The following is a 23,580-nucleotide window of genomic DNA, read 5'->3' on the forward strand; positions in this document are numbered from 1 at the left end:
AGTGTGTGAAGATAGTGGGAATTCCTATCATCTCCCATACTACCCACCTTCAAAATATTGCAATAGGATCTTCACAGAAACAGCAGGTTCAGGATATCATTTGATAAATCAGAATAAATGTAACTTTTCAAGGTAGTTACTCTGCAAAGTTGAAGGGCAGTTTGCTGCTTAATAACACAAAACTGTACAAATTTGTGGCAGAGGAAAAATCATGGATGTTTAACTGTATCTCCTGTCTGCCACTTCCAAAAAACAAGCACAGAAAAGGAAGCAATTTATTTAATTCTTTTTGTCGTTCTATTTTTCATCCTGACTTGGAAAGAGCTGTCATAGGATCAGAATCATTTAGGTTGACAGGGACCCATGGAGGTCCAGGCACCCCCCCAGCCCCACTCCTGCCCAAAGCATGGCCAACATAGGTCCGTTTGCGCAGAGTCTTGTCCTACCATGTTTCAGCTTTCTCTACTGCCTCTCTGGGCCCCAGCTCCAGTGTTTATCTAATGTAGGCTTTTTGATGAAACTATTAAATAGGCCGCATTTGGCACTAGGTCTGGTGATAGTCATATTTTTCTAGAAAAAATGAACTTTGCATGCAGTAATTTTCCATTGGTTCTTTTTTTTAAAAAAAAATATGATAGAAAATGTTTTCAGTGCAAAGAAAGATCTGGGAATAGGATTATACATTTTACGATACTTTTTTCTATTTCTGGTGGGTAGAATTTTACAAGCTAACAAGCTATTTATTTTGCAGATTCACATGGTGACATATCTTGAGGGAAGACTTTTTTGAAACTTAACATGCTGGGTGATATGTACATAAAACAACAAATGTCCAAAAGCATTCAAGACCTAGTTTTTTTCTGAAATTATTTTAGAACTGTTATCTTGTCACTGTAAATTGTGTTAATATTTTATATCTTCCTGTAAAACCATTACAAATTCTATCAGTCTTTACTGTCACAGATATTATATATGGTTTTAGTAGGACATTACAATTTCACGTAGAATTAATTGTCAAGATCCTACAAAGCTAACATGTAATATAGGAGTAAGACTATATCATCCTTTCATAACTAGTAGTTTTTTACTACACCTTTTAATGGATTTTTTTGCTCTGTTTTCTGTGGTGCTAAAGAATAACTAGAAGAGTTTGTTCTACTTAAAAATCCTCCACTGTTTCATTCATTATTTGTTAGAAAATGCAGTGATTAAGAAGCTTTGAAGAAAAACAACTTTTTTTTTCCTTTTATGTATTTCAAGAATACCTAAAGTATGCATACTATTTGATGATTTTTCAGTTACATAGTGTCGATGTAGGCCAAAAACACTGGCTAGAGTAAAATTCTGCAGTAGTTTATGGTTTTGCAGGTTAACGTCTGTTTTGAGACTTTTCTTCTCTCATGAGGTAGAGGAGCAAAGAGATATTTTTTCACTGAGAGTCTCTTTCCTCAGGTAGAAAAATCAATATTGCATTTTGTGGAATAGCTGTTCTGTTTCCACCTCCACCTTTTTAATGTACGCTGAAGGAGGAGTTGAGAAATGTTGGAACTTTGTGTAGAACAACAGTTGTCCCTGTAGCAATACAACTTCTCATGTTATCATGTTAAATGAGCTAGGCGCCAGTACTGGCCGTGTATCGAGGAGCTGACTTTAGGAAGTATTTGGGCTTGTGTGTGCACTTGCCAGGCTTGGTGGTGGGTTTTTTGGGGGTTTTTGTCCTTACATTTTATGTGCAATTCTTATTAAAAAGCCTTCCTGACAAGATCAGGAAGAAGCAAGTGTGTGCCAGGGTTAGTTTCTCATGTTCTGAAATAGGGACCTGTACAACAGTATTGTGAGGTGGGATGTGTTTGCTGTCTACATGGGTGTAAGCCCATTGTACATCTCTGCTCTACATCCACTGGGTCTCTGAGAGCTTGGGCTTTAAATCTCAGACCTCTGAATCATGCCCAAGTAGGTTTCCCTAGGAAAATGCATGAAATAAATTGTTCAGCATTGCAGAAGTACTTGGATTTCAGACCTAAAGTTTCCAGGTGATTGTGATGTTATCATTTGCCTTAATCTTGAAGCCGTACTTTCCATACGGTTTTCCTGCCTTTTTATATGTGTTCTAGTTCTTACATGGAAAGAGCCCCTAAGGATGTCGTCCTTTGCGCATTCGTTCCCATGACACTCTCAGTCCTGCCTGCTGAGCTAAGCAGAACTTAGTGGGAGTAAGCAGCATGCCACTGACTGCTGCAAGTGTGTGCAAGAGCTGGGCTGCATTGTGTGGAAAGGTTAAATGACACTGGGAGCACTTAAATTCACAACCATTGTTTCTTAATGTTTTCCGCTTCCTTTCACCCCTGAGCAGGTGATTGGGAATAAAGGGAAGGGAATAGTCATTTGGATAGGTACTGCCCCAGACATACTACCAGTGGGAGGAGCTTTTAGGTCCCTAGTACAGGTCTCTAGACTAAGAGGTGCTTGAGTTTTTATCAGCCAGCTGCCCCCATCAGCAGTGGAGGGAGGGAGGGAGGGATGTCATGTGTCAACAATGCTTATTCACAGCAAGCAGATGCAGTGATGTATGTTTCTCAGTCATACATGATGAAATTATGCAAAGTTACAGGAGCCAGAGTACTTCAGACGAAAAGCCCCTTCTGCTCTTAGCCTACTTATTTTAGTGGTAGTGCAGTGTTGTCTTTTCAGGTGTTCCCGTGCCATTGTGTAGATTCCTATCCAGCATCTCTGTTTTTACAAAAACTTAAAACCATCCTCCAGTATTTTTTCTGCTCCCTAACATCATACCAGCTCCTGAACTGTAGAAAAGTATTCTGTAGGCCTGAAATTCACCCTAACTTTAGGAGATGCCATAAACATTCTAGTTGGTAGGGACACACTGTAAAAATAACATAGCACTGGCAGTGCTCGTGCCATTGGAAAACCTGCATTACACACATGTTCTGTGCAGAGTTTTGTTAGGAGTCGGGCTTTTTTTCAGAAGTTTATGGGTTGGCCAAATTTTGCCTCCCAGCTGTCTCCCAGGTCATATTGTCCACATCTTCAGGCAATTTGTGTGAAATGGTATGGGTTTTGTTTTGGGTTGCGTTTGGGTTTTTGATTGGGTTTTTTGGCATAGGTAAAGTAAAATATATTTTTCTTTAACTGTTTGGACTGTCTCAGCAGTAACTTTCTAAAAGTATTTTATATCTGAATTGCATACCTGGTATGGAAAATCTAAGCCCAAAAATTAAAGGTTGGCAAAAGTGTAAGTGAGAACAGTCTTGTAGTGGAAAATATTAGATTATTCTAGTTACTCCTAGCACTGCTATTAACTCTTCTGATATATTTTATGAAATTCTCTCCATCTTGGGTCCTCTTCAAATGTTGTTGAGATGTTAATTAAAAATATCAGTAGTGTGTGTGAGCTGCAGCATGAAGCAGGAAGGTGAGGAATCAGCAGATGCAGGTGAATGTCCCTTTGTTACCCCTTCAAATTTCTTACCTGTGAAAAACATATCTGAGTGAAAGAAAAGGTAGGTAGGACAGAGGCTGTACAGAAAGACAAGCAGTTGCTTGCTGAGGCAGTTGGAGGTAAGATAAAGGATAAGGTCAGTTGCATCTTCTCCACCCTGTAAATAGAAAACTTGCACTTTCTGTAAATACATAGAAGAATCAACTTTCACTGCAACCAAGAACTTAGGTAAACTCAGCAAAGTTTACATTCCTTCTACGGGCAGGCACTGGAGACTCAAAATAATAGAGCCTTTGCCACAGAAAAAAATACTTGAATAAGTTATTTATGGCAGTGTTTTGTGTGAATAGAAATGGCAAAGTTTTTCTGTTTAGTACAAAAGGTGAGAACCAGGAAAATGCCAAGAATAGATGAGGTTTGTATAGGGGAGTGAAGTTTTCACGAAGTTCATAGTAAGGCCAAAAGAAAGTCTGAAGCCTCAGAATAAGAGGAGGGGTGATATCTGTGACAGTATCACATAGTATCTTTCTTACTGGTATCTGTAATCTTTTTCTAGATAGTACTTTTGAATTTGTCCAACTGAATTTAGGGGTTTAAGTCTGTATGTATTTAAATAAGGGACTTGGTTGGCATCTTCAGGTGATGAACATCCAGGGTTTTCTAGTGCAATAAGTGAAGGTTTATTTTAGACCCAAGAACCAGGACATGAAATGTGACTCTCAAATTTCAGCTAAAAATGAATATATGGGCATTGTTTCCTCGTAGCGCTGTGTTTAGGAAAAGAGTTCAAGCCAAGCTGGTTCTTTGGGAGTCTGTGGTTGGCTGTGTCTTTTAATTTTTTTCTTTGAGGAAAAGGCAGTCACAGATTTTTTAAACCTGTGAATGACATTTTTCTGACTCTGATGCTTTCATTTAACATTTTAAGAGATCGGTGCATTGTGTTATCTTCAGTTCAAGCACAGCCAGCAATTAAACATTTAGCACAATTTTCAATCATCCATGTCCTCTCACTTTGTTTGCAGTATGCATGCTTTTATTTCCATGTTTCCAGCATCAGACTCAATTTATAACTTACTTAAAATCTTTCTGAAGTGTGGATACATAATACTTTATCTGGCAGAATACATGTGCAGGCATGTAATTACTTTATGTTTGCCTCACTATCTTTCAAGTGATTGAGAGACCAGTTGGAAATTAACATAATTCTCACTGAATCAATTTTCATTGTCTTTGAAATGATAAATATTTAATTGTACAGCCAGTGTTCTCTGATAGGTTATTCAATCTTGTATCACAAAATTGCTAATAGGATATTTTAATTATATATATTATCCTGGATATCAGCTTGTGTTAGTATTTCTACTGCTTTTGAACCTGTGCAGTATGTTGACATAATTGCACTGTATGTAGTCGCCATAAACAGTGTAGTTTTTACCTTTTCTCAGATAGGGGTGTTTGAGTCAAATTCTGTGCTGCCTTAGCTCCTCCTCCACTAATGCCAGCAGCTCTGCTTGAAGTATCTGCAATTCCACTACTGCTTGCTGTGTTTTACACTGTAACTCTAAGGAAAGCAAAATAGGAAATAAATTTCTCTCTTTCCTGCATTCTTCCCTTGTGTTCAAGTCAAATCTGAACCATGCATTCCTCTGAACTTCACACTTACCCTGCTCACTTTTGTGGGATGCCTGCATCTTGCTGATTGCAGCTCCTGCAGGTGTAGCTGGCATAGAGCCAGGCTTGTCCCCTTGGTGCACCGAGCTTTGTCCAGACCCTGCCACAGTTTTTGCAGCTTGTGCTGCTCATGCTACTACTATTGTTATGCAGCCAGCAGTATCTGAACAAGTTTAAATCTGGCTCAAGAATATGTGCGTTCACTGTGACCACCAAGCCAACTACAACATAAATGCTCTGTTAGTCACAGCATGTAAATTCAGAAGCTTGAAAACTTAAATTTTATTTTGGATATAATATTTTCGTAATTTCAGGCACTGTTTGTGGTAGGTGCTCTTGCATTTTCTTCAGTAGTTGTGCTGAGTTTGTCACTTCTATTCTCTCCACCCTCCTTGCATGTGAAGAACCATCTGGTTTTCTGCAGTTGGTTGTACTGATAACCACATCCTGGTAACCTGTTTCAGGTCTTGTCTCAGTCACAGCAGGCTTAGTCCAGTAAGAAATGAAAATGTCTTACAGATATTTGAGCTTATTTCTTTTTCCTAGTTTGAATTATCATTCAAAAGAGATTAACCTGGCAAGGGAAACCTTTGGTGAGCAGGATGGCATTCTCAGATAAATTGATATGATGACTATTCTGTTCAGAAATGAGTGCTGATGTTTGAAATAGTGCTGTCAGTTGCATGTAAGAATAACACAGATGGCAGGCAATAGCAGAGGTAATTAGGTTTCCATTTTGGAAGGCAGACCAATGCTAATTTAGTGGAGGTTTGGATGCATTAACTCTTCAAATGGAAATGCCTGAAAATGACACATGTATCCTCACTGCTCATCTTCATTATTAACAGAGTAATGTTTGAATCCTCCATTGTGGGGCTGAAGACAGGGTGATCCCTTTATTTAAAAGTAATATATGAAGGATCTTTGCTAAGCTGCACGGACATTTAGAAAAGCAAACTCCTTTGACTATTGCTCTTGAAAAATGATTCAGATGATTGTTGGCTACTTATGTTGACAGGTAAAGGGGAGCGGAGATGTCTCAGATGGATTACTGCAGGGACTCTAATAAGAAAAGATGCAATGTGGATATACAGTATTTCTTTCCCGTTACTTACCATGAAGAAATTGGAGCTGATTTTTCATAGCTTGTGTATACTGTAACTTGACTAAATACTGTTGTGTTTCATGTTCATATGTGTTTCATTAATCACTAGCAGAGGAAAAGGCTAAATGCACATACCATGGTAGACATACCATGGAATATGAGACAGTGCAAAGACAGCTCCTTTGAAGAGTAATGCTCATCACCCTGCTGTGTATATACTTTTTAAAAAGTGTTTTTTGACACCAGTTGACTTTTTTCTTTGTAAACAAAACATCTATGCTTTGGAGGTCTGGTCTTAGGTGACCCAGGTGTTTTCCAGACAGCAAATACAAGTGTGAAGTAGCACAGACTTAAAGCTTCTAGAAAAAAGAACCAACGACTTAGTCTTGTGTTTAGCCTCTTGCAAAAAAAGGAGTTTCTTGCGGTTAGTTGGCTGCAATATGGGGGCACTTTTCTTGTGGTTAGGAGTTACATCCTGTCTTGGGAAGTGAGAGGACTATATAGACTCTCCAGATAAAATAGCAAAGGATTTTGTGACAAAATAGAAGAGACCTTATATTTCATCAAACTTAGAATCCATCTGTTTCATGTAAATATACTTTTGCCATCAGTTAGTTTTTGCAATATTCAAGTATTTTATCCCAATTTTATACGATTTCTATTGGAAAGTTCATCTTTTCCTTAAAAAGGCTCATGGTTGTTCTATTAGTAGAACACTTCTGATAAGAGACCTTGAGTTGATCCAGATGGACAAACACAGCACAGCATTTTTTTCTTTCTGTAACTGTAGGCGTTAGCATGTGTTAGGAACTTTTTCCTTTTTCAGTAAAAGATCAGCACGTTTTTCATCAAGTTTGATTCTAAGAAAGTTAGCCAAATAGATGACCACAGTGACAACGAGATTTTAAAAGGGTGTCATCTGAGTAACAGTTGTGCTCTGCAGGGCTAATAAAGAAAAATATCAAAAGCAAGTCAGATCTTGTAGCTTCTTGGTTTGATTACAAATTGGATTTCCACAGTCAGTGTTTTGCTGGCAAGGGAGAGGCTTTTTAGCTTGGAAGGCCGAGTAAGTTATTTTTCAGGAAATGACAGAGAAGTTCCTATGGGATTTTATGAACCATGTGTTTGGAAAAGATTGGTTTAGAGAGAGTTGAAAAAATCAGAAAACTACTTACTCTTATATGTCAGCTACTCTTTCATTCAACAGTGACAGCTCTGTAGAAGTCTCCCTCGAGCTTCCCATGTTGTAGGAATTGCAAAACTGATGGGGATGCAGTATCAATTGTTTTACTACCTCTTCCTCTAAACCCTAAGAAATAGGACATACCCTTCTCAAAGACCATCTTCAGGAAGAATACCCCTGAGTCCTATGCACACCTTTTTTATGTAATTCCTACCAATACTGTGCCATTTTTTGAGTGGAGGAGGCCCATACTGCAAAAGAACGTCAGAGAGGGAATATCCTTAATTATTTTGTAGTGTTTGTGGGAAAGGCAAACTGTGTGCTGAAAGGTTCTTGGAGAGGCAGTAGTCTGGTTTAGGTAGGTACTAATAACAGTAACACTGGTAATTGTTAGTGAAGAGACAGTTTTTTTCAGTAAATGAATGGCTGAAAGTTACATAAAATTAGTGAGGAGACATTTGAAGTAAACCATATTTACAAGAACATATGCTTGTGATTGTTCTTAGGTACAGGTCTCTGGTTTTAGTAATGAAAGGTCCAAGTTAGACTGCAGTAACGTGGGATTTGGCAGGAGGAGTCAGTGAAACAATGTATTTGTCCTGTCAGTGGGTTTATGTCACAGCAGAAAGTCTTTTGTGCTATATAAACAGTAAGGCTGCTTCTCCAGGCCAGGAGGGGTCCAGTAATTAATTCACACAGGCTGGAGCTGTTGGGAAATTTCTTTGGAAATTCTGCAGTGAACGTTTCACTTCTCTGACATGATCTTTCTCCTCCACAGACTGAGGACAAAGCAGCGTTATAACTGCATAATGGCAAGCCTTGAATTCCATAGTTAATAAAACCGTGTACTTTTTATCTTGTGCTGTAACAATATTGTACATTGTAATCGGGACTAAGTGAAACAGTCTGATTTTATATAACAGACATGGCAGTGCTTGGGGTGGGGGACAGGGGTGGTTTATGGGGCCAGTGCAACTTTTGAGCTGTCTTTAAGATAAGCACAGCTTGTAACGGATACCGTAATGGATCTGAATCTCTTCGGGGCCCTCCAGGAAGAGTGAAACACTTGTGTTGAGTGGAGCTGTACTGCCGGAGGTTGGTACCACAGGCACAACAAGCAGCTGCCGGGGTCAGCAGGGAGGTGGAGGTAGCTGTGGGCCCTTTGCCTGCCTGTGGACAGTGCTCCAAATGTCCGTGCAAGCTGAGCTGCCCACCTGCATCTCCTGCTTTCTCCCTGCTCTCATGGCCATCAGGAAAAAATGTTCAGCACATGTGATTACTGCTACTGGGAAGGATGGATGGTGCTCAGCTCTCCCCTTGTTCATCTTCCCCTCCAGCACTGATTACTCTCGGTTTCTAATACCTAATCTTGTGCCTCTTTTCCTTTACTGTCTCCTACAGCCACTTTCATCCCTTCTTAGGTCCCCAGCAAAACCAAACAGAGCAAACTGGGATCTTCAGGGCTGCTCTGCTTCTTTCTTTACTGTGCCCTAACTTGTTTCCCAATTCTGCAAAGGAAGGGGGCATGTTCCTAATGAGAAGACCATGCAGGAACTTGTGTAGGGGCTGCTTGTGTAGTGTGGGAAGAGCAATTGCTACGGAGAAGAGGCAAAGAGGTGACTGTAAGCATCTTGAGGCAGATGATCTGAAGTCTCATCAAGTGGACGTGGTAGGGATAACCCAGAGTAAAGTGGGTGCAAGATAGGGGAAATCTAGAACTGGGAGGAATGTGTTTGGAAAGGAGAGAAAAAGGGAGATTTCCCTCACCTCATGCCTCTGTGACTGATGTCAGCCTGTCTCCGCACCCTTGAGCTGCCCCGTGCCCACTGAATTCTGCTGCCCCACCTTCCAAAGGATGAAGTCAGAATAAGTTAATTTGTTTTCATTTGGGGGATAACGAGATTCAGTTTTATCAAGGCTGCTCTGAAGTTTGAGTTGGCTCTGAATGCTGTCCTTGTCTCCGCCTCTGCTGTGAAGGGCATTCAGAAGTATGGAGAAGTGCCATAAGGCACTTACACCCCTGCGATGCCAAACTGTTGCTGCAGCTACATGCAGCTGTGGTTACCACCACCACCCAGGTGCTCTTACTGATTGTGTGGAATATTTTTTCCCCTAGGTCAGTTGGATAGGAATAGGTTTAAAGTAATCTTGTGCTGTCTACTAAATGCCACGGTCTTGTTCTAGTCATAGCACAACTGAGAGAGAAAATCTGCTGTTGTCTAAACAATAATGAAACACTAAAGTCATAGAAATTCCATTAGTGTTTCATGGACCATAGCTGTCATTTCATTAACTCTGGAATTCCTTCCATATGGATATAACAAAGGTTTAGGGTTGAATTCCTTGACACTTTGAAAGCATTAGCTGTTACTCAGACAAAAGTCTGTCAAGCATACTGAAGCATCTGAAGGGATGTATTTATTTCTGTAAGTAATATATTAAACAGAATTAGTGTTTGTAAGCTTGGTGTTCAGAGAGAAGAGCACAATACTAGGATTTTGTGGGGTTTTCTTTGCTGGTGAATGTTAAGACACATATATCTGTTTCCTGTAAACTTTTTTTCTGCTTCTGGTTTTTGTATCTCCTCATTCTAAGCAAGTCTGCCCCAAATCACTTTCTCAGCTACAATTTTTCAGAAGTTTTGATACTTTGCAATTCATTTTTCAATCTACAAATATGGACAATGTGATAGTATTAATTTCTGATAATTATAAACTGTGTAGTTAATGTAATTTCCATGAGTGAATATAAAAGTGCCATCTGTGTATTTCTCATGTAATAGAAAACTGAGCTGAGAAGTTGAATATTCTGGTTAGTTTTCCTCCCTGTTCCTGGTCATGTTTGTCATTCTTGTATTTGTTTTTTGGTAAATGGATCATTCCTGGGTTTTTGAGACAAAGTTAACCGGAGCTGCATGTTTTAGCATTAAATTATCAAATAAAAGATGTCCTTTTGTCCAGTGAAGCATTTGACTTGGGTAAGAACTGAAGGGGGATGGTTTTATTTACCACACAGCTCTTGATGTACACTTACGACACCAGTGGGCTTACAGGAAGGCATGGGTGGTTCTTGTATGTCTTACTGGTTCCTGTCTTCTTCCATTTATGCTGTCTTGGAAATTCATAGTCAGACAGTACCAATGGTTTGCCCATATATAATCCAATTTAGTTACTGCATAGTACTGCCTAATTTCTGCATCAAGAGTAATAAAAATATTCTTTTTGAAAATTGTGAAAAAAAGGATCATTCAGTTAGAGGTTTGCTAACAATCAGAAATGGATAAATTCAGGAAAATGGCAAAATGAGGCAGAGTTGCTAACAATAGAAAAGGAAGAAAATGGTTTCCAAGATCTGAATATAATCCATGTCATTGGAACAAAGTAGAGGCAAAGACAAGAAGCAAAAGATGGGGGTTTTGCGGGGGTGGGGTGGGGGGAACCCAAACTATATGTAAATCTGTGTTGTAGTCAGACCTGAAAGTTTTTACTATCTTACTAACAAAAACCTGAGGAATTCTTCTTGAAGAGTTTCCTTCACAGGTTTGATGGTTATGAATTGCAGTGGAATATCTGCACTTCTGCTATGCAAAAGATCAACACTATCCATACTGATAGCTGGTCCAAAGGTGTCTGGTACATACATCATGTATGTGGGTTATATTCTGTTGGAAGAATGCTTTTAATGGATAATGATCTCCTGGCTTTGTGCAAACATTGTTGATAGCTCTTGTGGTAGTAACCAGGAAAGGTGAGACATTTCTAGTTTCAGAGTACTCCATAAAGAGTTTTCTGATTGGTGTCTTCATATCTGTGGTCCCTTGTATCCTAGTCAGACATATTTCTGGTATTTCAATGACTATGGGAAAAGCATTTTACTTGTCTAATTCAGTGATTAATTGTTGAATTTTTCACTTAACTAACTGTCAATTATAAAAAGTTGTATGTCTTTTCAGAGTTATCTGTTCATAGAACATGAACATTTTTACAAGAAAAGTAATTTCCTTGCACTGTTGCCTTTTTTCCCCCATAGTTCTTCCGTCTTTATTTTGGCACTTTAGTCTATGTTCACCAGTTTCCTTACATTGTTTTTGTGTCAGGGCCTGCAACTGCTCAGTTAAATTTGTGTGAGATTTGTCTATAGCTATTTTGAATCCATGAAGTGATCTTTTCTCTCCTGTAAACTGATGTTTCTTTGTCTTTCGCTTAAAGCCATGCCATTATATGAAATAGTGGCATAGAAACTAACTTCTGTGCATTTAGTTTGCTCTTGTGAATTGTGATCTGAAAAGAGTGAGGAGGCAAATCTGGAATTAATGCTGTCTAAATGAAGTTATTTATTAATATGAAGTTCATAAGCACAATATGTGTTATTTCACTTACTTGCCTTTCTGCTTTATAAGTTAATTTGTAAATCAAATTAATATTTAGATTTGCATTAAACAAAAGCATTTAAAGATTGTCCACTTATTTATCACAAATTGCTTTATATTTCTGAAGTACAGATGCCATAGTGATTAGAAATGCCATTTGCAAGGTTTTGTTTTCCAACAGTAATTTTCAGCTTCATGCATAGCAGATCTGTTGTCCAGCTTTGTAAATTTTAGATGGCTGCTAAAGCTGGACCAAGGGCTCTGGATGGTAGGAGGCAAAGTTAAAGCCTCTATACTGGTACAGTCAGTTGAAGGTGTAAAGGTAGGAGATTTGTGGGTTTGGAAATTATATCACCGTGTACGGGAAGCTGTGGTTTTCTCTTCTCATGTCTTCTGTGAAAGTGACCAGCAAATGTATTTTTTAGTGTCATGATAGCAAAAATTATGAAACAGTGATTAAAACTTTACTAAGATTAAAAAGGAGGATGAGTAAATGCTGTGTACTTTTTGGTGTTCTGAAGCCATTTCTGTAATTCCTTAACCACTGATGAAACACAGAACAAAATAGATACGTGCTTTGAACAGAAGATCCACAGTGGGATTTGTATTTCCTTTTCCCCCTGTATTCCAACTATTTATGAAATAATGGGTTTATAGACTTCAGAGGGAAAGACGTTACTCTGAAGTTGTGCATATATGACTAAAACTGAAATGAGACTACACAAGCCAAGCTGTGATTCAAAGGAAGTTACCTGTCAAGGGAGTGCTTACAACTCAGTCAGGAGCCCCTCAGACTTCTCCAAATTGCTTGGCAAACCCTATAGCCAACAGAAGTGCTAAACTAACAGTAGCATGGTGGCTCTTAGCTGACTGAGATGTAAGTGGATGCTGTGAGTTGCTCATAATTCCTGGAGATTTAATATAAAGTTAATTCAAAACTCTTGCAACTCGCAAGAGTCATGAGAAGTGACTCACGGTCACTTCTAACTGAACTAGTTTTGTATTGTTACCCATTTTTCCCACCAAGTTATCCTTGAAACTTCTTCAATGCAGCAGTTTTCCTGTGCAATCCAAAGCAGGTTTTTTGTCCTTGTAGAACTATTTCTTTCATACAGCGTGTAGAATATATGATGTAAATAATGTTTTTCTCTCATATAATTAGGACATTAAGTCTCAACTAAAGAAAAAAGCCTGCATTGATTTTTCTTTGCATGCGATTCTCTTTACAGCTCTCAACTTATAACATATTCCTAAGGGTGCCTTGGAGTATTTTCACATGTAGAAGAAAATTGTTCAATAGCCAATACCTGTTCTCCCAAAATAGTCTAAACTTGGGGGCTGGGGGGCGGGGGAAGGGGGTGCGCGCAGATGGACGTGACAGTGCACCCAAACAAGGTCTTCTGCTTACAGCAGTTAGGACACAGAAACAGTCCTTTTCAAAGAGACAGAATGTAGCACAAGTTATACTACAATAATCTGAACTAATTTTGGTAATGTAAACATTGGTATGAAATGGTTGCAGTCCCATCCGTACTGCATTCAAACAAAGGTAGACACATTTCAGTCTGGATTAAATAAAATGCTGTCTGTTTCTAATGTGATTTGGCTAGCGGGTGAAAACCATAGCATTTTGACCTCTTTGAAAGGCAAGTTGTAGTGGACAATAGAAAGTGTTTATCCAGCATGGTTTCTGTATGTTTGCTGTGATCAATGCTAGCTGGGCATGTTGTGACAGACACCCCTTTTTTCTGCATTCAGGCATAATCACTGCAAATTTATTTCAAATAACTTTTTATTTGGCTGAAGTCTTGGGGTCTTGATGTAATAATCTGTCCTGAACATCATCTTGCATTGTCCTGGAAATAATTATTTCCAGCATTTTCCAAGTAAAACAGAAAACAAAGAACTCCTAGATAGACCAGGCACCTTTTCTGTATTGCTTTTCTGCCGATTTTGACTTCGTTTAATAGACCGTGTTTTCTTGACTGCTTAAAAATATTTCTCATCACTTGCCCTTAGAACTGACCCAGTGACCTGAGAATCAAGAAGATGTCATGTTAGTGACTACTAATTAGTGGATCCAGAGAGCTTCTTCTCCTGGCCTTTCAACCTTCCAGAGGCAGCAACAAAAGCTGTCACATGTATCATACAAAGAAAACAAGCATTTGCCATGTTTGGCTGTGGTGGGTGGTTTGGGTTTTTTTCCTAGGGTGTAGATAGTAGCACAAGCTCAACTGAGACTACAGATGAATTTGTAGGTTAGGAGGAAATTAACCTATGATATAGTGTTTGCATGTATTTATTCTTTTCCATGCATAACGTACTGCATCTGTTACCAAGTTCTTACTGAACATGTGTGTGTTAGTATGCTGTACTGTAAGAGGGAAAAAGAATGAATCTTTCTTCCTTTTCTCTCTTTTTTTTTTTACCATCCTTTTTTTAATTACTTTTCACTACTTCAAAATGTATTAAACATTTCTGAAATAGAATATTTTAATGCTTGCTTTTTAATGCACAGTGTACAGTCCAAGCTTACCCAGTGTGTTTGTATGTTTGTTGGACAAACTTGTTAATGGAATATTCAGCTATGCTTCCTCTTAATCATTGTTGTACTTCAGTGCCTCATGAGTCGTCGTGGTTTGTTTTGGGACTACCTGCTGGAATGACTGTGGTAAAATGTGCAGTCACAGCCATGTCACGGAACTGTTTTTTCAAGTAACATTAATGTCTTCTTTATTATTTATATGTTTTTATTATTTATAATTTTCAGGTCTTTAAAATAGAGGTGTTGATGAGTGGAAGGAAACATTTTGTGGAGAAGAGGTATAGTGAATTCCATGCACTTCATAAAAAGGTAGTGATCTTTTTCTTTATAAGGTGTAACTTTGTTTTACCTTAGTTGTGATGTTTTCCTCTCACTTGAACTTGTTACTATACGTGCTTCATCTTAAATACATCTTGTGATTCATGTCTCTGGAAATGAGTTCCCAACTAACTCAATTTCTTCTCTGTTTTGTGGAAGGAGATTATGACTGCTCACATGTTACTAACTCTCCTTTTCTTTCTGATTATTGTTTACATGCTATATTGCTAAAATGCTGTCTGTAGTATGTTTTTCCTTCTTGTAAAATGACAAAATAAGACAGATCCCTATAGCAAATAAATATGATTTTTGGTTTTATCCAGTTAGGCACATAATTGTTATTTCTATAAGCTGTGTTGCTAGCTTGCTACATGTAAAAGCTGAAGGAAACAACTTGTATACACCAGGGAACTAGACATGAAAAAGACTTAAGTAGACCATCTCACTCTGCTGCTTTTCATACAGTGAATGTGAAATAAAATATCTGCTAAGCTTGTCTACTGAATCATCTTACTAATATATTGAAGGAAACTCCGTACTTGCAAGATGGGTTGTCCACTAATTGTTTGTGATCACAGTTGAAGTATGATTTTTCCTCTCCAAGCTGAACTGGATGCTGCTATACAGTTGTGCAGTTGAAAGGCACATTTTACATTTTTTCTGCCTTATGGAAGCCAAGTATTGTGAAGGAGATCTCTGGAAAAGTATTGCAGCCCATTGCCAGTGGTAGAGCTGAAAGGAAGAGCTTCAGTCCTTCACTCCTAGGACATGGGCCAACTGAACATTTGTTCGTTTGTGTCTCTCAGTGGCAGTGAGGTGTGTGCACACTCCACTGGTGTTGCTTCATGGGTGCTGCTTGCCTTAAGTGTGGAAAAGCTTTTTCTCCAAACGACAGAGATGAGCACAGGCATTTACAGCTCTTGTCACTGCAGTGTCAGAGGAACTTATCCCCACCAGCATGTTTGCTGGTGGTCCTGAATCAGCTCAGGAATCATCTCATTCAGGGAAGAAGCTTTATCCTGGTGGCAGAGAGGACGATTTTACCGGCCTTACATGGTGTATGAATATAAACAAACCTGGATCAATGAAAGGCAACTATTGACCCGTCTGTGTGTTTGCCCTCAAAAGTACAAAGGAAAAGAACATATTTTGCTTTACCGCACCATAGTTAAGATGTGCTAATATTTCTTGCCTTTTTGCCTCTTGCCTCAGTTGTGGTATCAGCTACTGCTTTTTAATACTCATTTCCTTGTGTATTGTTTTAATTCAGTTATGTCTCAGATATTTTCCCTCTTGTGTCCACATTCAATATGATACCACATGAGCAACAGTGTCTGAATCAGTAGTACAGCTCACTCATCCACCACCAAGCTTTGGAACACGTATGTGCTTTATTTTATGTAAGAGAATAATCCTGCAATTGAAAGTAAACCAGGTGAGTAGAGATTAAACAACTAAATAAGTTAGGAAACATTAAGAGAGGAAAAATCAAGCTTTATATGTTTAAAACTCACCCTACCCAAGTAGAGCATCTCCTGTAGTTGAAATAGAATAGAATATTTTCATTTGCAAGGGATCTACAATGGGTCCTCTAGTCCAACTGCCTGACCAATTTAGAGCTGATCAAAAGTTAAAGCATGTTGTTAAGGGCATCGTCCAAATGCCTCTTAAATGCTAGCAGCCCTGGGGCATTGACTGCCTCTCTAGGAAGCCTGTTCTAGTGTTTGACCATCCTCTTGGTAAAGAAATGCTTCCTAATGTCCACTCTAAACTTCCCCTGGTGAAGCTTTGAGCCGTTCCTGCGCATCCTATCACTGGATACCAGGGAGAAGAGATCAGCACCTCCTTGCCCCTCTGCAGGGAGCTGTAGAGGGCAATGACATTGTCCTTCAGCCTCCTTTTCTCCAAACTAAACAAGCCCAGAGTCCTTAGCTGCTCCTCATAGGACATGTCTTCCAGCCCTTCCATGAGCTCTGTTGTCTTCCTCTGGACATACTGGAGTACCATCCCATTCTTCTTAAATTGTGGTGCCCAGAACTGCACACAACACTCAAGGTAAGGCTGCACCGGCACTGAATACAGTGGGTGTTGTGGTTTAACCCCAGCCAGCAACTAAGCTCCACACAGCCACTTGGTCACTACCTCCCTGTAGGATGGGGGAGAGAACTGGAAGGGTAAAAGCAAGAAGACTCATGGGTTGAGATAAAGACAGTTTAATGAGTAAAAAACGCACGTGCAAGCAAAGCAAAAAAGCAGATTCCAAAAAACTCCTTCGCTTCCCTTGGGCAGGCCGGTGTTCAGCCATCTCCAGGAAAGCAGAGTTCCATCATGCTTAATGGTTACTTGGGAAGACAAATGAGGTAACACCAAACATCTCCCCTTTCCTTCTTGTTCCCTCAACTGCCCCAGCTGTGTCCTCTCCCAATTTCTTGTGCCCCTGCAGCCCACTTTGGTGGGGTGGTGTGAGAAGCAGAAAAGGCCTTAGCTCTGTGCAAGCACTGCTCAGCAGTAACTAAAACATCCCTGAATTACCAACATTGTTTCCAGCACAAATCCAAAACGTAGCCCCATACTAGCTACTTTGAAGACGATTAATTCTATCCCAGCCAAAACCAGCACAGCGGTGTAATTGCCTCTTTTGACTGGCTGGCTATGCTGTGTTTGATGTACCCCAGGGTGCGGGTTGCCCACCTGGCTGCCAGGGCTCACTGCTGACTCACGTAGGGCCTGCTGCCCACCAGCACCCCCAGATCTGCTTCTGCAGCACTGCTCTCCAGCCACTCCTCTCCCAGTTTATACTTGTGCCCAGCATTACTCTGTCCTAGGTGCAGAATCTGGCATTTGGACTTGTTAAATTTCATCCCATTAATCATTGCCCAATACTCCAATCTATCTAGATCCCTCAGCAAGGCCTCTTGTCCCTCAAGAGAGTCAGCAGCATTGGCCAGCTTCATATTATCAGTAGACTTGCTAATGGTGCATTCAACTCCTAGTTCTAGATCATTAATAAAAATATTGAACAGAACTGTCCCTAGAACTGAGCCCTGAGGAGCACCACTGTTAACCAGTTACCAGCCAGATGTAGCCCCATTCACTACAGCCCTTTGAGCTCTGCCCTTCAGCCAGTTCTTCACCCAGTGCACTGTGAACCTGCCCGTCCCGTGTTTGGACAGCTTGTCTAGAAGGATACTGTGAGGGACAGTATCAAAAGCCTTACTAAGATCCAGAAAAAATACATCTACCACCTTCCCTTCATCCACTAGGCAAATGACCCTATCGTAGAAGGGTATCAAATTACTTAACTAGGACTTTCCCTTTGTTCCATGTTCCCTGTGTCTGATGACTGCATTATTCTTTAAATGCCTTTCAATAGTACCCAGTATAATCTTGTCCGTAGTTCCTGGAGTCTTCTGTCATGCTCTTCTTGTACATTTGAGTAACACTGGCTAGCTTCCAGTCAGCGGGGACCTCCCCAGACTCCCAAGGCCTTTGATAGATGATCAAGAGGGATCCTGCCATGACATCTGCTAGCTCCTTCAGTACTACTGGAGTGAATCGCATCAGGCCCCATGGATTTCCTGATACAGCTAGTCCCTTACAATTTTAGTGTCCACAAATGGAAAGTCACTGTTCCCATGCTCATGGTCCTCCAACTTGGGTGACCAGGCAGCCCAAGGTCTTTCAGTATTATTAAAGGCTGAGCAAAAAAGGCATTGAATGCCTCCACTTTCTTCTTCCTTTTGTGGTTGTCTTCACTGTAATTTGTGGGTTGCACAATTACTCCACACAGAAGTCATGAATGACTGCAGTCTCACTCTGAGATTGTCTCCTTGTGTGCTGCTTCCTCTACAGTAATTTGCTTTGCAGAGATTTCTCCTTAGAACACCAGAAAAACTGATGGTCCTTTTCTCTCTCTCCAGACATAGCAGGTATTCTAAACAGATACTTTGCACCACTCTTCAGTTTGTTTCATCTTACCTTCCATCTGCTTGCTGTCTGCTTTTATTACTCTGCAAACTTGACAGTGACTGCTTCTTACTTGTTAGCTATACAGATGTAGAGCACCCAGCATATTTTGGCAACAATATCTTTTTTAAAATCTTACTTTTTGGAATTGTAGTAAAATTTCAGTAAACATCGTTGAACATCTCATGCTCTAAACCTTTCTTAGTGCTTTCAGTGTTAGAGAAATCCTGGAGGAGTCATTCTCTGGTAATGAAGTGTGCTGTTTCAGCCTTTCTTCTCCTCTGTTTTGTGTTAGAGCACAAAATCTCAGTGCTCTTTGAAAAGTAGGGTGTATATTTGAACATTTTTTACTGGAGAAGAGTATTTTGAACTTGCATCTCAGTTGTTCTTTGTGAGCAATTTGTTCACAACCCATGACACTATTTATACTCAGGTCCAGATACCGGTTTGCTTTCAGCATGCCAATAGGGTATTTAATTTTTTGTTCCTTTCTTCCCCTTTAATTTAAAATGTAAGTTTCACTCTAAATCGCTGTGACTACATAGCAATTGGAAAGGTACCTTTAGACTTACTGCATATTCAAGGTGCCCTTAGTGCTGGAAAAGTCTGTAGTGAGCAGGAGAAAGAAAGCTTCTACAGAGAACAACCGTGGTAGTAAATGGGAATAGAGGCTGAAGGGAGGGGAGGGGTTGCCCTTCTCTAGATGAGGGCATGCTCCACTGCTGTTGTATGCAGGAAGGAGGACTCCCCTGCTCATAGAAAACATTATTCATTCATCAGAATGCCAATTAATGTTTTGATTAATTTTGATATTTTGTTTTGTTTTGTTTTTTAAACAAAGCCATTTCCAAGAACAGGGCTGGATTTGTCTCCTTCATGGGTTCAATCGTTCCTACATTCCAGCTGTGTAAAAAAGTAGAGCCCCACTTCCTCTGCAATCTGGCTGTAGTGGAAAAGGTTTAATATCTTTTCAAGACTGCCATGCTACACCAGGGATACAAATTATTCCCTTGACAGAAACCATCCACTGCTGTTGGCTTTTTTGAAATAGTTTACATAGGCCATCATACTTTGCCCTGGCTATGAGTGACAAACCAGTTCTTTCAGGCTCCGCACCGTCCACATTACAGTATTGTGTTCGAGTCTGAACAAAAGTTTTATTACTCTCACATGGACAGTTTGTTAGAAAGAATTACATCCTATGTGTATAATGTAGTTAAATATACAACCATTTATTGGTACACACTCCCTGTTTGTTTTATACTTTTTTCCTTTACATTTTTAAATATTGGTAGTTCTTTTTAAGCACTGGAATGCTAGACTATGACAGCATTACAACTACTGCTGTGAAATCTGCAAAAATCTTAAGTTCTATACATCTTGTTTTCTAAGTTATTTATAATTTTAGAATAATTAGTGTACACTCTAAATCATATTGAATTCACATTTGGACAGATAATTCTTGATAATTTGAGCCAACTTGTAGTCTTGCAGGAAACAAAGACTATAGTAATTCTAATCAGCATAAGGTCAGAGTTATGGACAGGAAGGTATTACGGACAGTAATTGTCCTCAGACAAATATTTCTTGTATAGGGACAGATCTGAAGCAGTATAGCTAATCATATTCTTTGACATTGTAATATTTTATTTTTTTGCAATATATAAGTGGATTGTTATAAGCATAAGAAAATGGGCTTATCATTTATTCTTTGTACATCTGTATAGCATGTGCTTTATACCTACACAAAGTACCTGTGCTTGCATGTTTAAGCAATATTTTTTGGGATGCTTTATGTAACAGGGCCACAGAGCACGGAAGGATTGTTAATCATCATCTGAGGTAACAGCCACAGAGTGTTTATCTTGTAAGGAGCTAGGCCTTGGTGGATGCTTGTATAGTTTCAGATTTGTCTGCCCTCACCTGGAGCATTCTCCTCATTTGTTACTCATCTGTGGATGCTGTCATAGTTCACAACAGCTGTGACCATAGCTTCTCCAACATTCTCAACCAATTTAGAGGGGAAGATGGGGTTTTATACTATGGCTTTAAGAACAATCAGTAAAAATAAATGGGTTTGGGGTTTGTTTTGATGGGTTGTTCATTGCACTTCACATTTATTTGTAATTTAGCACTGTTAAGAAGTAAGGAAGTTGCAAAATGTTTCTACAGCAATTGAGATTTTCTTGCTGCAGCTTTGTTACTTGTGATTGTAGAGACGCTGATATGTTGACACTGCTTTTTCCTATAGTGACATCTCAGCAAGCTCAAAGATGACATGTAAATTCTTGGTCTCCCATGGGTATGCATGTCAAAGTCAATTTTGAGTTTCCTTCCTTGCCTTCTTTGCCTCAGATTTACTCAGAGGCAATATCCAACAGAAAGAATGTCTAGTGTCACCTTCTATTAAAATGCAATGGAGCCTACTGCAGTTATTTTTGCTCTGTAGTTTTGAGGAAATATTAATATTTTTTGTTTTTGAAAAAATACATTGCTCCAGCAAGAGGATTCTTAGTGTGTTCAGAATGCACATTTGTGTCTGTATGCACTCGTGTATGCATATACACATTTCTGTATATATCTGTAAATGCTTTCCTGTGGGGATCTTTAGAGGAATTGTTATGGAGCTCTCTTGGAAATACATTCAGTGGCAATCTTGCTATTTCTCTGTATGAGATATTGCACACAACTGTTGGTCTGTTGGAGCAATTTGAGAGCGTGAATATTTTGCTCCCTTGATTGCCAGCTCTCCAGAGAACTGGTTATCTCTCCTCCCTGTACTTCTCCCACCTGTTCATAGTTGGCTAAATCTAGAGGTAGAAATCGTTGCACTGTTTTGTCACTGCACTTAGCAAGGTAATACCTGTGTGCATCACATTGACATTGTCAGGTATCATTCCAAGTTGACTAACAGGGAATGCATTTCAGGTACCCTCATGTAGTTGCTGCCATTTTGTTTTAAGGCTGTTAGTCACAAGAGAGTGTTAGTAGGGTTCCTTTTCACTGTCCAGGGCAGCCAGATGTGGAGATTTTCAACTGCAACCCGTAGATGTGATGTCTGCTGTTACTTCAATGAGCTGATGGTAACTTCATTGCCATGCTGTTGTCCTTGAAATAACCATGTGTGGTTATTTCACCTGTACTGCCTCATCTCTAACATAAACATGTTTACTTTAAAAGGTTGCTGTTATACTTCATGTCTTTTTTGTTTGCAGCTGAAGAAGTTCATAAGGACTCCAGAGATCCCTTCAAAGCATGTGAGAAACTGGGTCCCCAAGGTGCTGGAGCAGCGACGGCAAGGCTTGGAGTTGTACTTGCAGGTGAGTCTACACTCAGCATTGTGAAAGTAAAAGCAGCATCCATTTTCAGAGTGGTAGTACCCACCACATTTGAAGGTATGAAGTGGGCTGTTTTACTGACAAGCAATTTTAGAGGTGGGGTGTGAGCTGGATACTTCCCAGCAGTGATGATTTCTGTTCACTTAACGAGATTAGCAGCTAGAAATCCAGACTGTTATGCATTTTTTTCAAGATTCTTGCAAAAGCTGCTGACTGACTCTGATGAACCTACTAGTACCTCATTTTCCTGTGCTTAAAATCAGGAACATGCTATTCTTTCAAAGTTGTTCTAAACATACCTACCAAAAGTGTTGCAGAAGAGATACAATGAGACTTTATTTAACTCACCTCCATTTAGACAGACCAGGGAAGAATCAGCTCATCAAATTCATATCCCTCTACTGTACATGCCTATATCTGAATTGTTCATCCAGTTGAAATAGGCACCTGTCATCCCATATACATCTCAGTTGGTTTGCAAAATTGCATTTAAAGTCCCAGATTCTACCTATTTGTGTGCTGCTCTTGCTACAGACTGTAAAAGGAGTCTTCAGGAATGACTCAGACATATAGACATCTAAATATACCAGTGATAAATCTCAGCCTTTTTTAATAAACAGAATTTCTACTCTCATCATGATTGCTTTAAAAATGCCCTGTGGTATAGTTTCACAGCAATTTCTCTGGTGACAAAGCCAGATTGGTGTTCCTCTGGACATGTTCCCCGTTCACTGCACCTTCAGCTGTACTAAAGCAAGTGCTGTTTTATTGAAGAGGATCATAGAAATGATCTGAGTCAAAACATAACTGTTTTGGGATGAAGGAAAGAGTGAGAGTATTCTGTTTATTTTCTGATCAGAGTATTAAAAATAGTAAAAATTTCAGAGATTTGATCTGTGTCATCATCCACAGTTGTAGTGGCACAATGGGAAAAATGTTGAACTGCAACATAAAGGACAATGAGCTGCATTCATAGAAAACAGATGGTAACCTGCACCACTCAGGAACCTCTGTGATTCTCAGGAAGGTTTGAAAAAGAAAAATGCTTAAGGAAGAGAATGGAATTACAGTGTGACATGAGACAGTATTAATTCTGATGTTAAACTTTTAAAAACTAATTTGGAAATGCATAAAACACAGCTCAGATTTTGTTCTGAGACATAGGGAGTGTTTCAGGCAACGTAGTTTCTTTTTGGTTTTTTATTTTAAAATATTTCGTTAGTATTGTTAAATTTAAAAATTTAATCCTTTTTTCCTTCTTGCTCTGTGATATTTATAGCATCTTTGGCATCTAAAAATTAGATTTTTTGCGTGAGTGAGAATACATTGCTGTTGGAGAGACTTCAGTTTTGAAAAGGAGTAGGGCCTTTTTGGTTCTGATAGCTGTTAGCACAGCTTGCTCCATTTTCCAGTATGTTTTTCTCTTACAGCCATTTACTGTCAATTTTTTTTTCTCCTGACTTTCATACAACTGTCTTTTGGGCAATATTTCTACTAAGGCATATTTACTGATTTCTTATATGAGGTTGATTTTGTTAAAAAGATACAGGGGTAAAATGGTTAGCCCTTTTTAATTGCTGATAAACTTTAAAAGAACATCTCCCCCTACTGGAAGAGCTTGTCAGCTC

The 23,580-nt window shown here is 39.3% G+C and overlaps 1 protein-coding gene across 1 annotated transcript in view; it reads left to right on the forward strand.

Moving 5' to 3' along the window:
• SNX24 (sorting nexin 24) overlaps positions 1–23,580 on the forward strand; it is a 71,775-nt gene that overhangs the window by 30,377 nt on the left and 17,818 nt on the right. Inside the window, exons 2-3 of the mRNA XM_037373250.1 lie at positions 14,556–14,639; positions 21,830–21,934. Coding sequence (XP_037229147.1) covers positions 14,556–14,639; positions 21,830–21,934 — 189 coding nt within the window. The remainder of the gene's footprint in view (positions 1–14,555; positions 14,640–21,829; positions 21,935–23,580) is intronic.

The sequence above is a fragment of the Falco rusticolus genome, chromosome Z, assembly GCF_015220075.1.
Source record: "Falco rusticolus isolate bFalRus1 chromosome Z, bFalRus1.pri, whole genome shotgun sequence".
Lineage (NCBI taxonomy): Eukaryota > Metazoa > Chordata > Aves > Falconiformes > Falconidae > Falco > Falco rusticolus.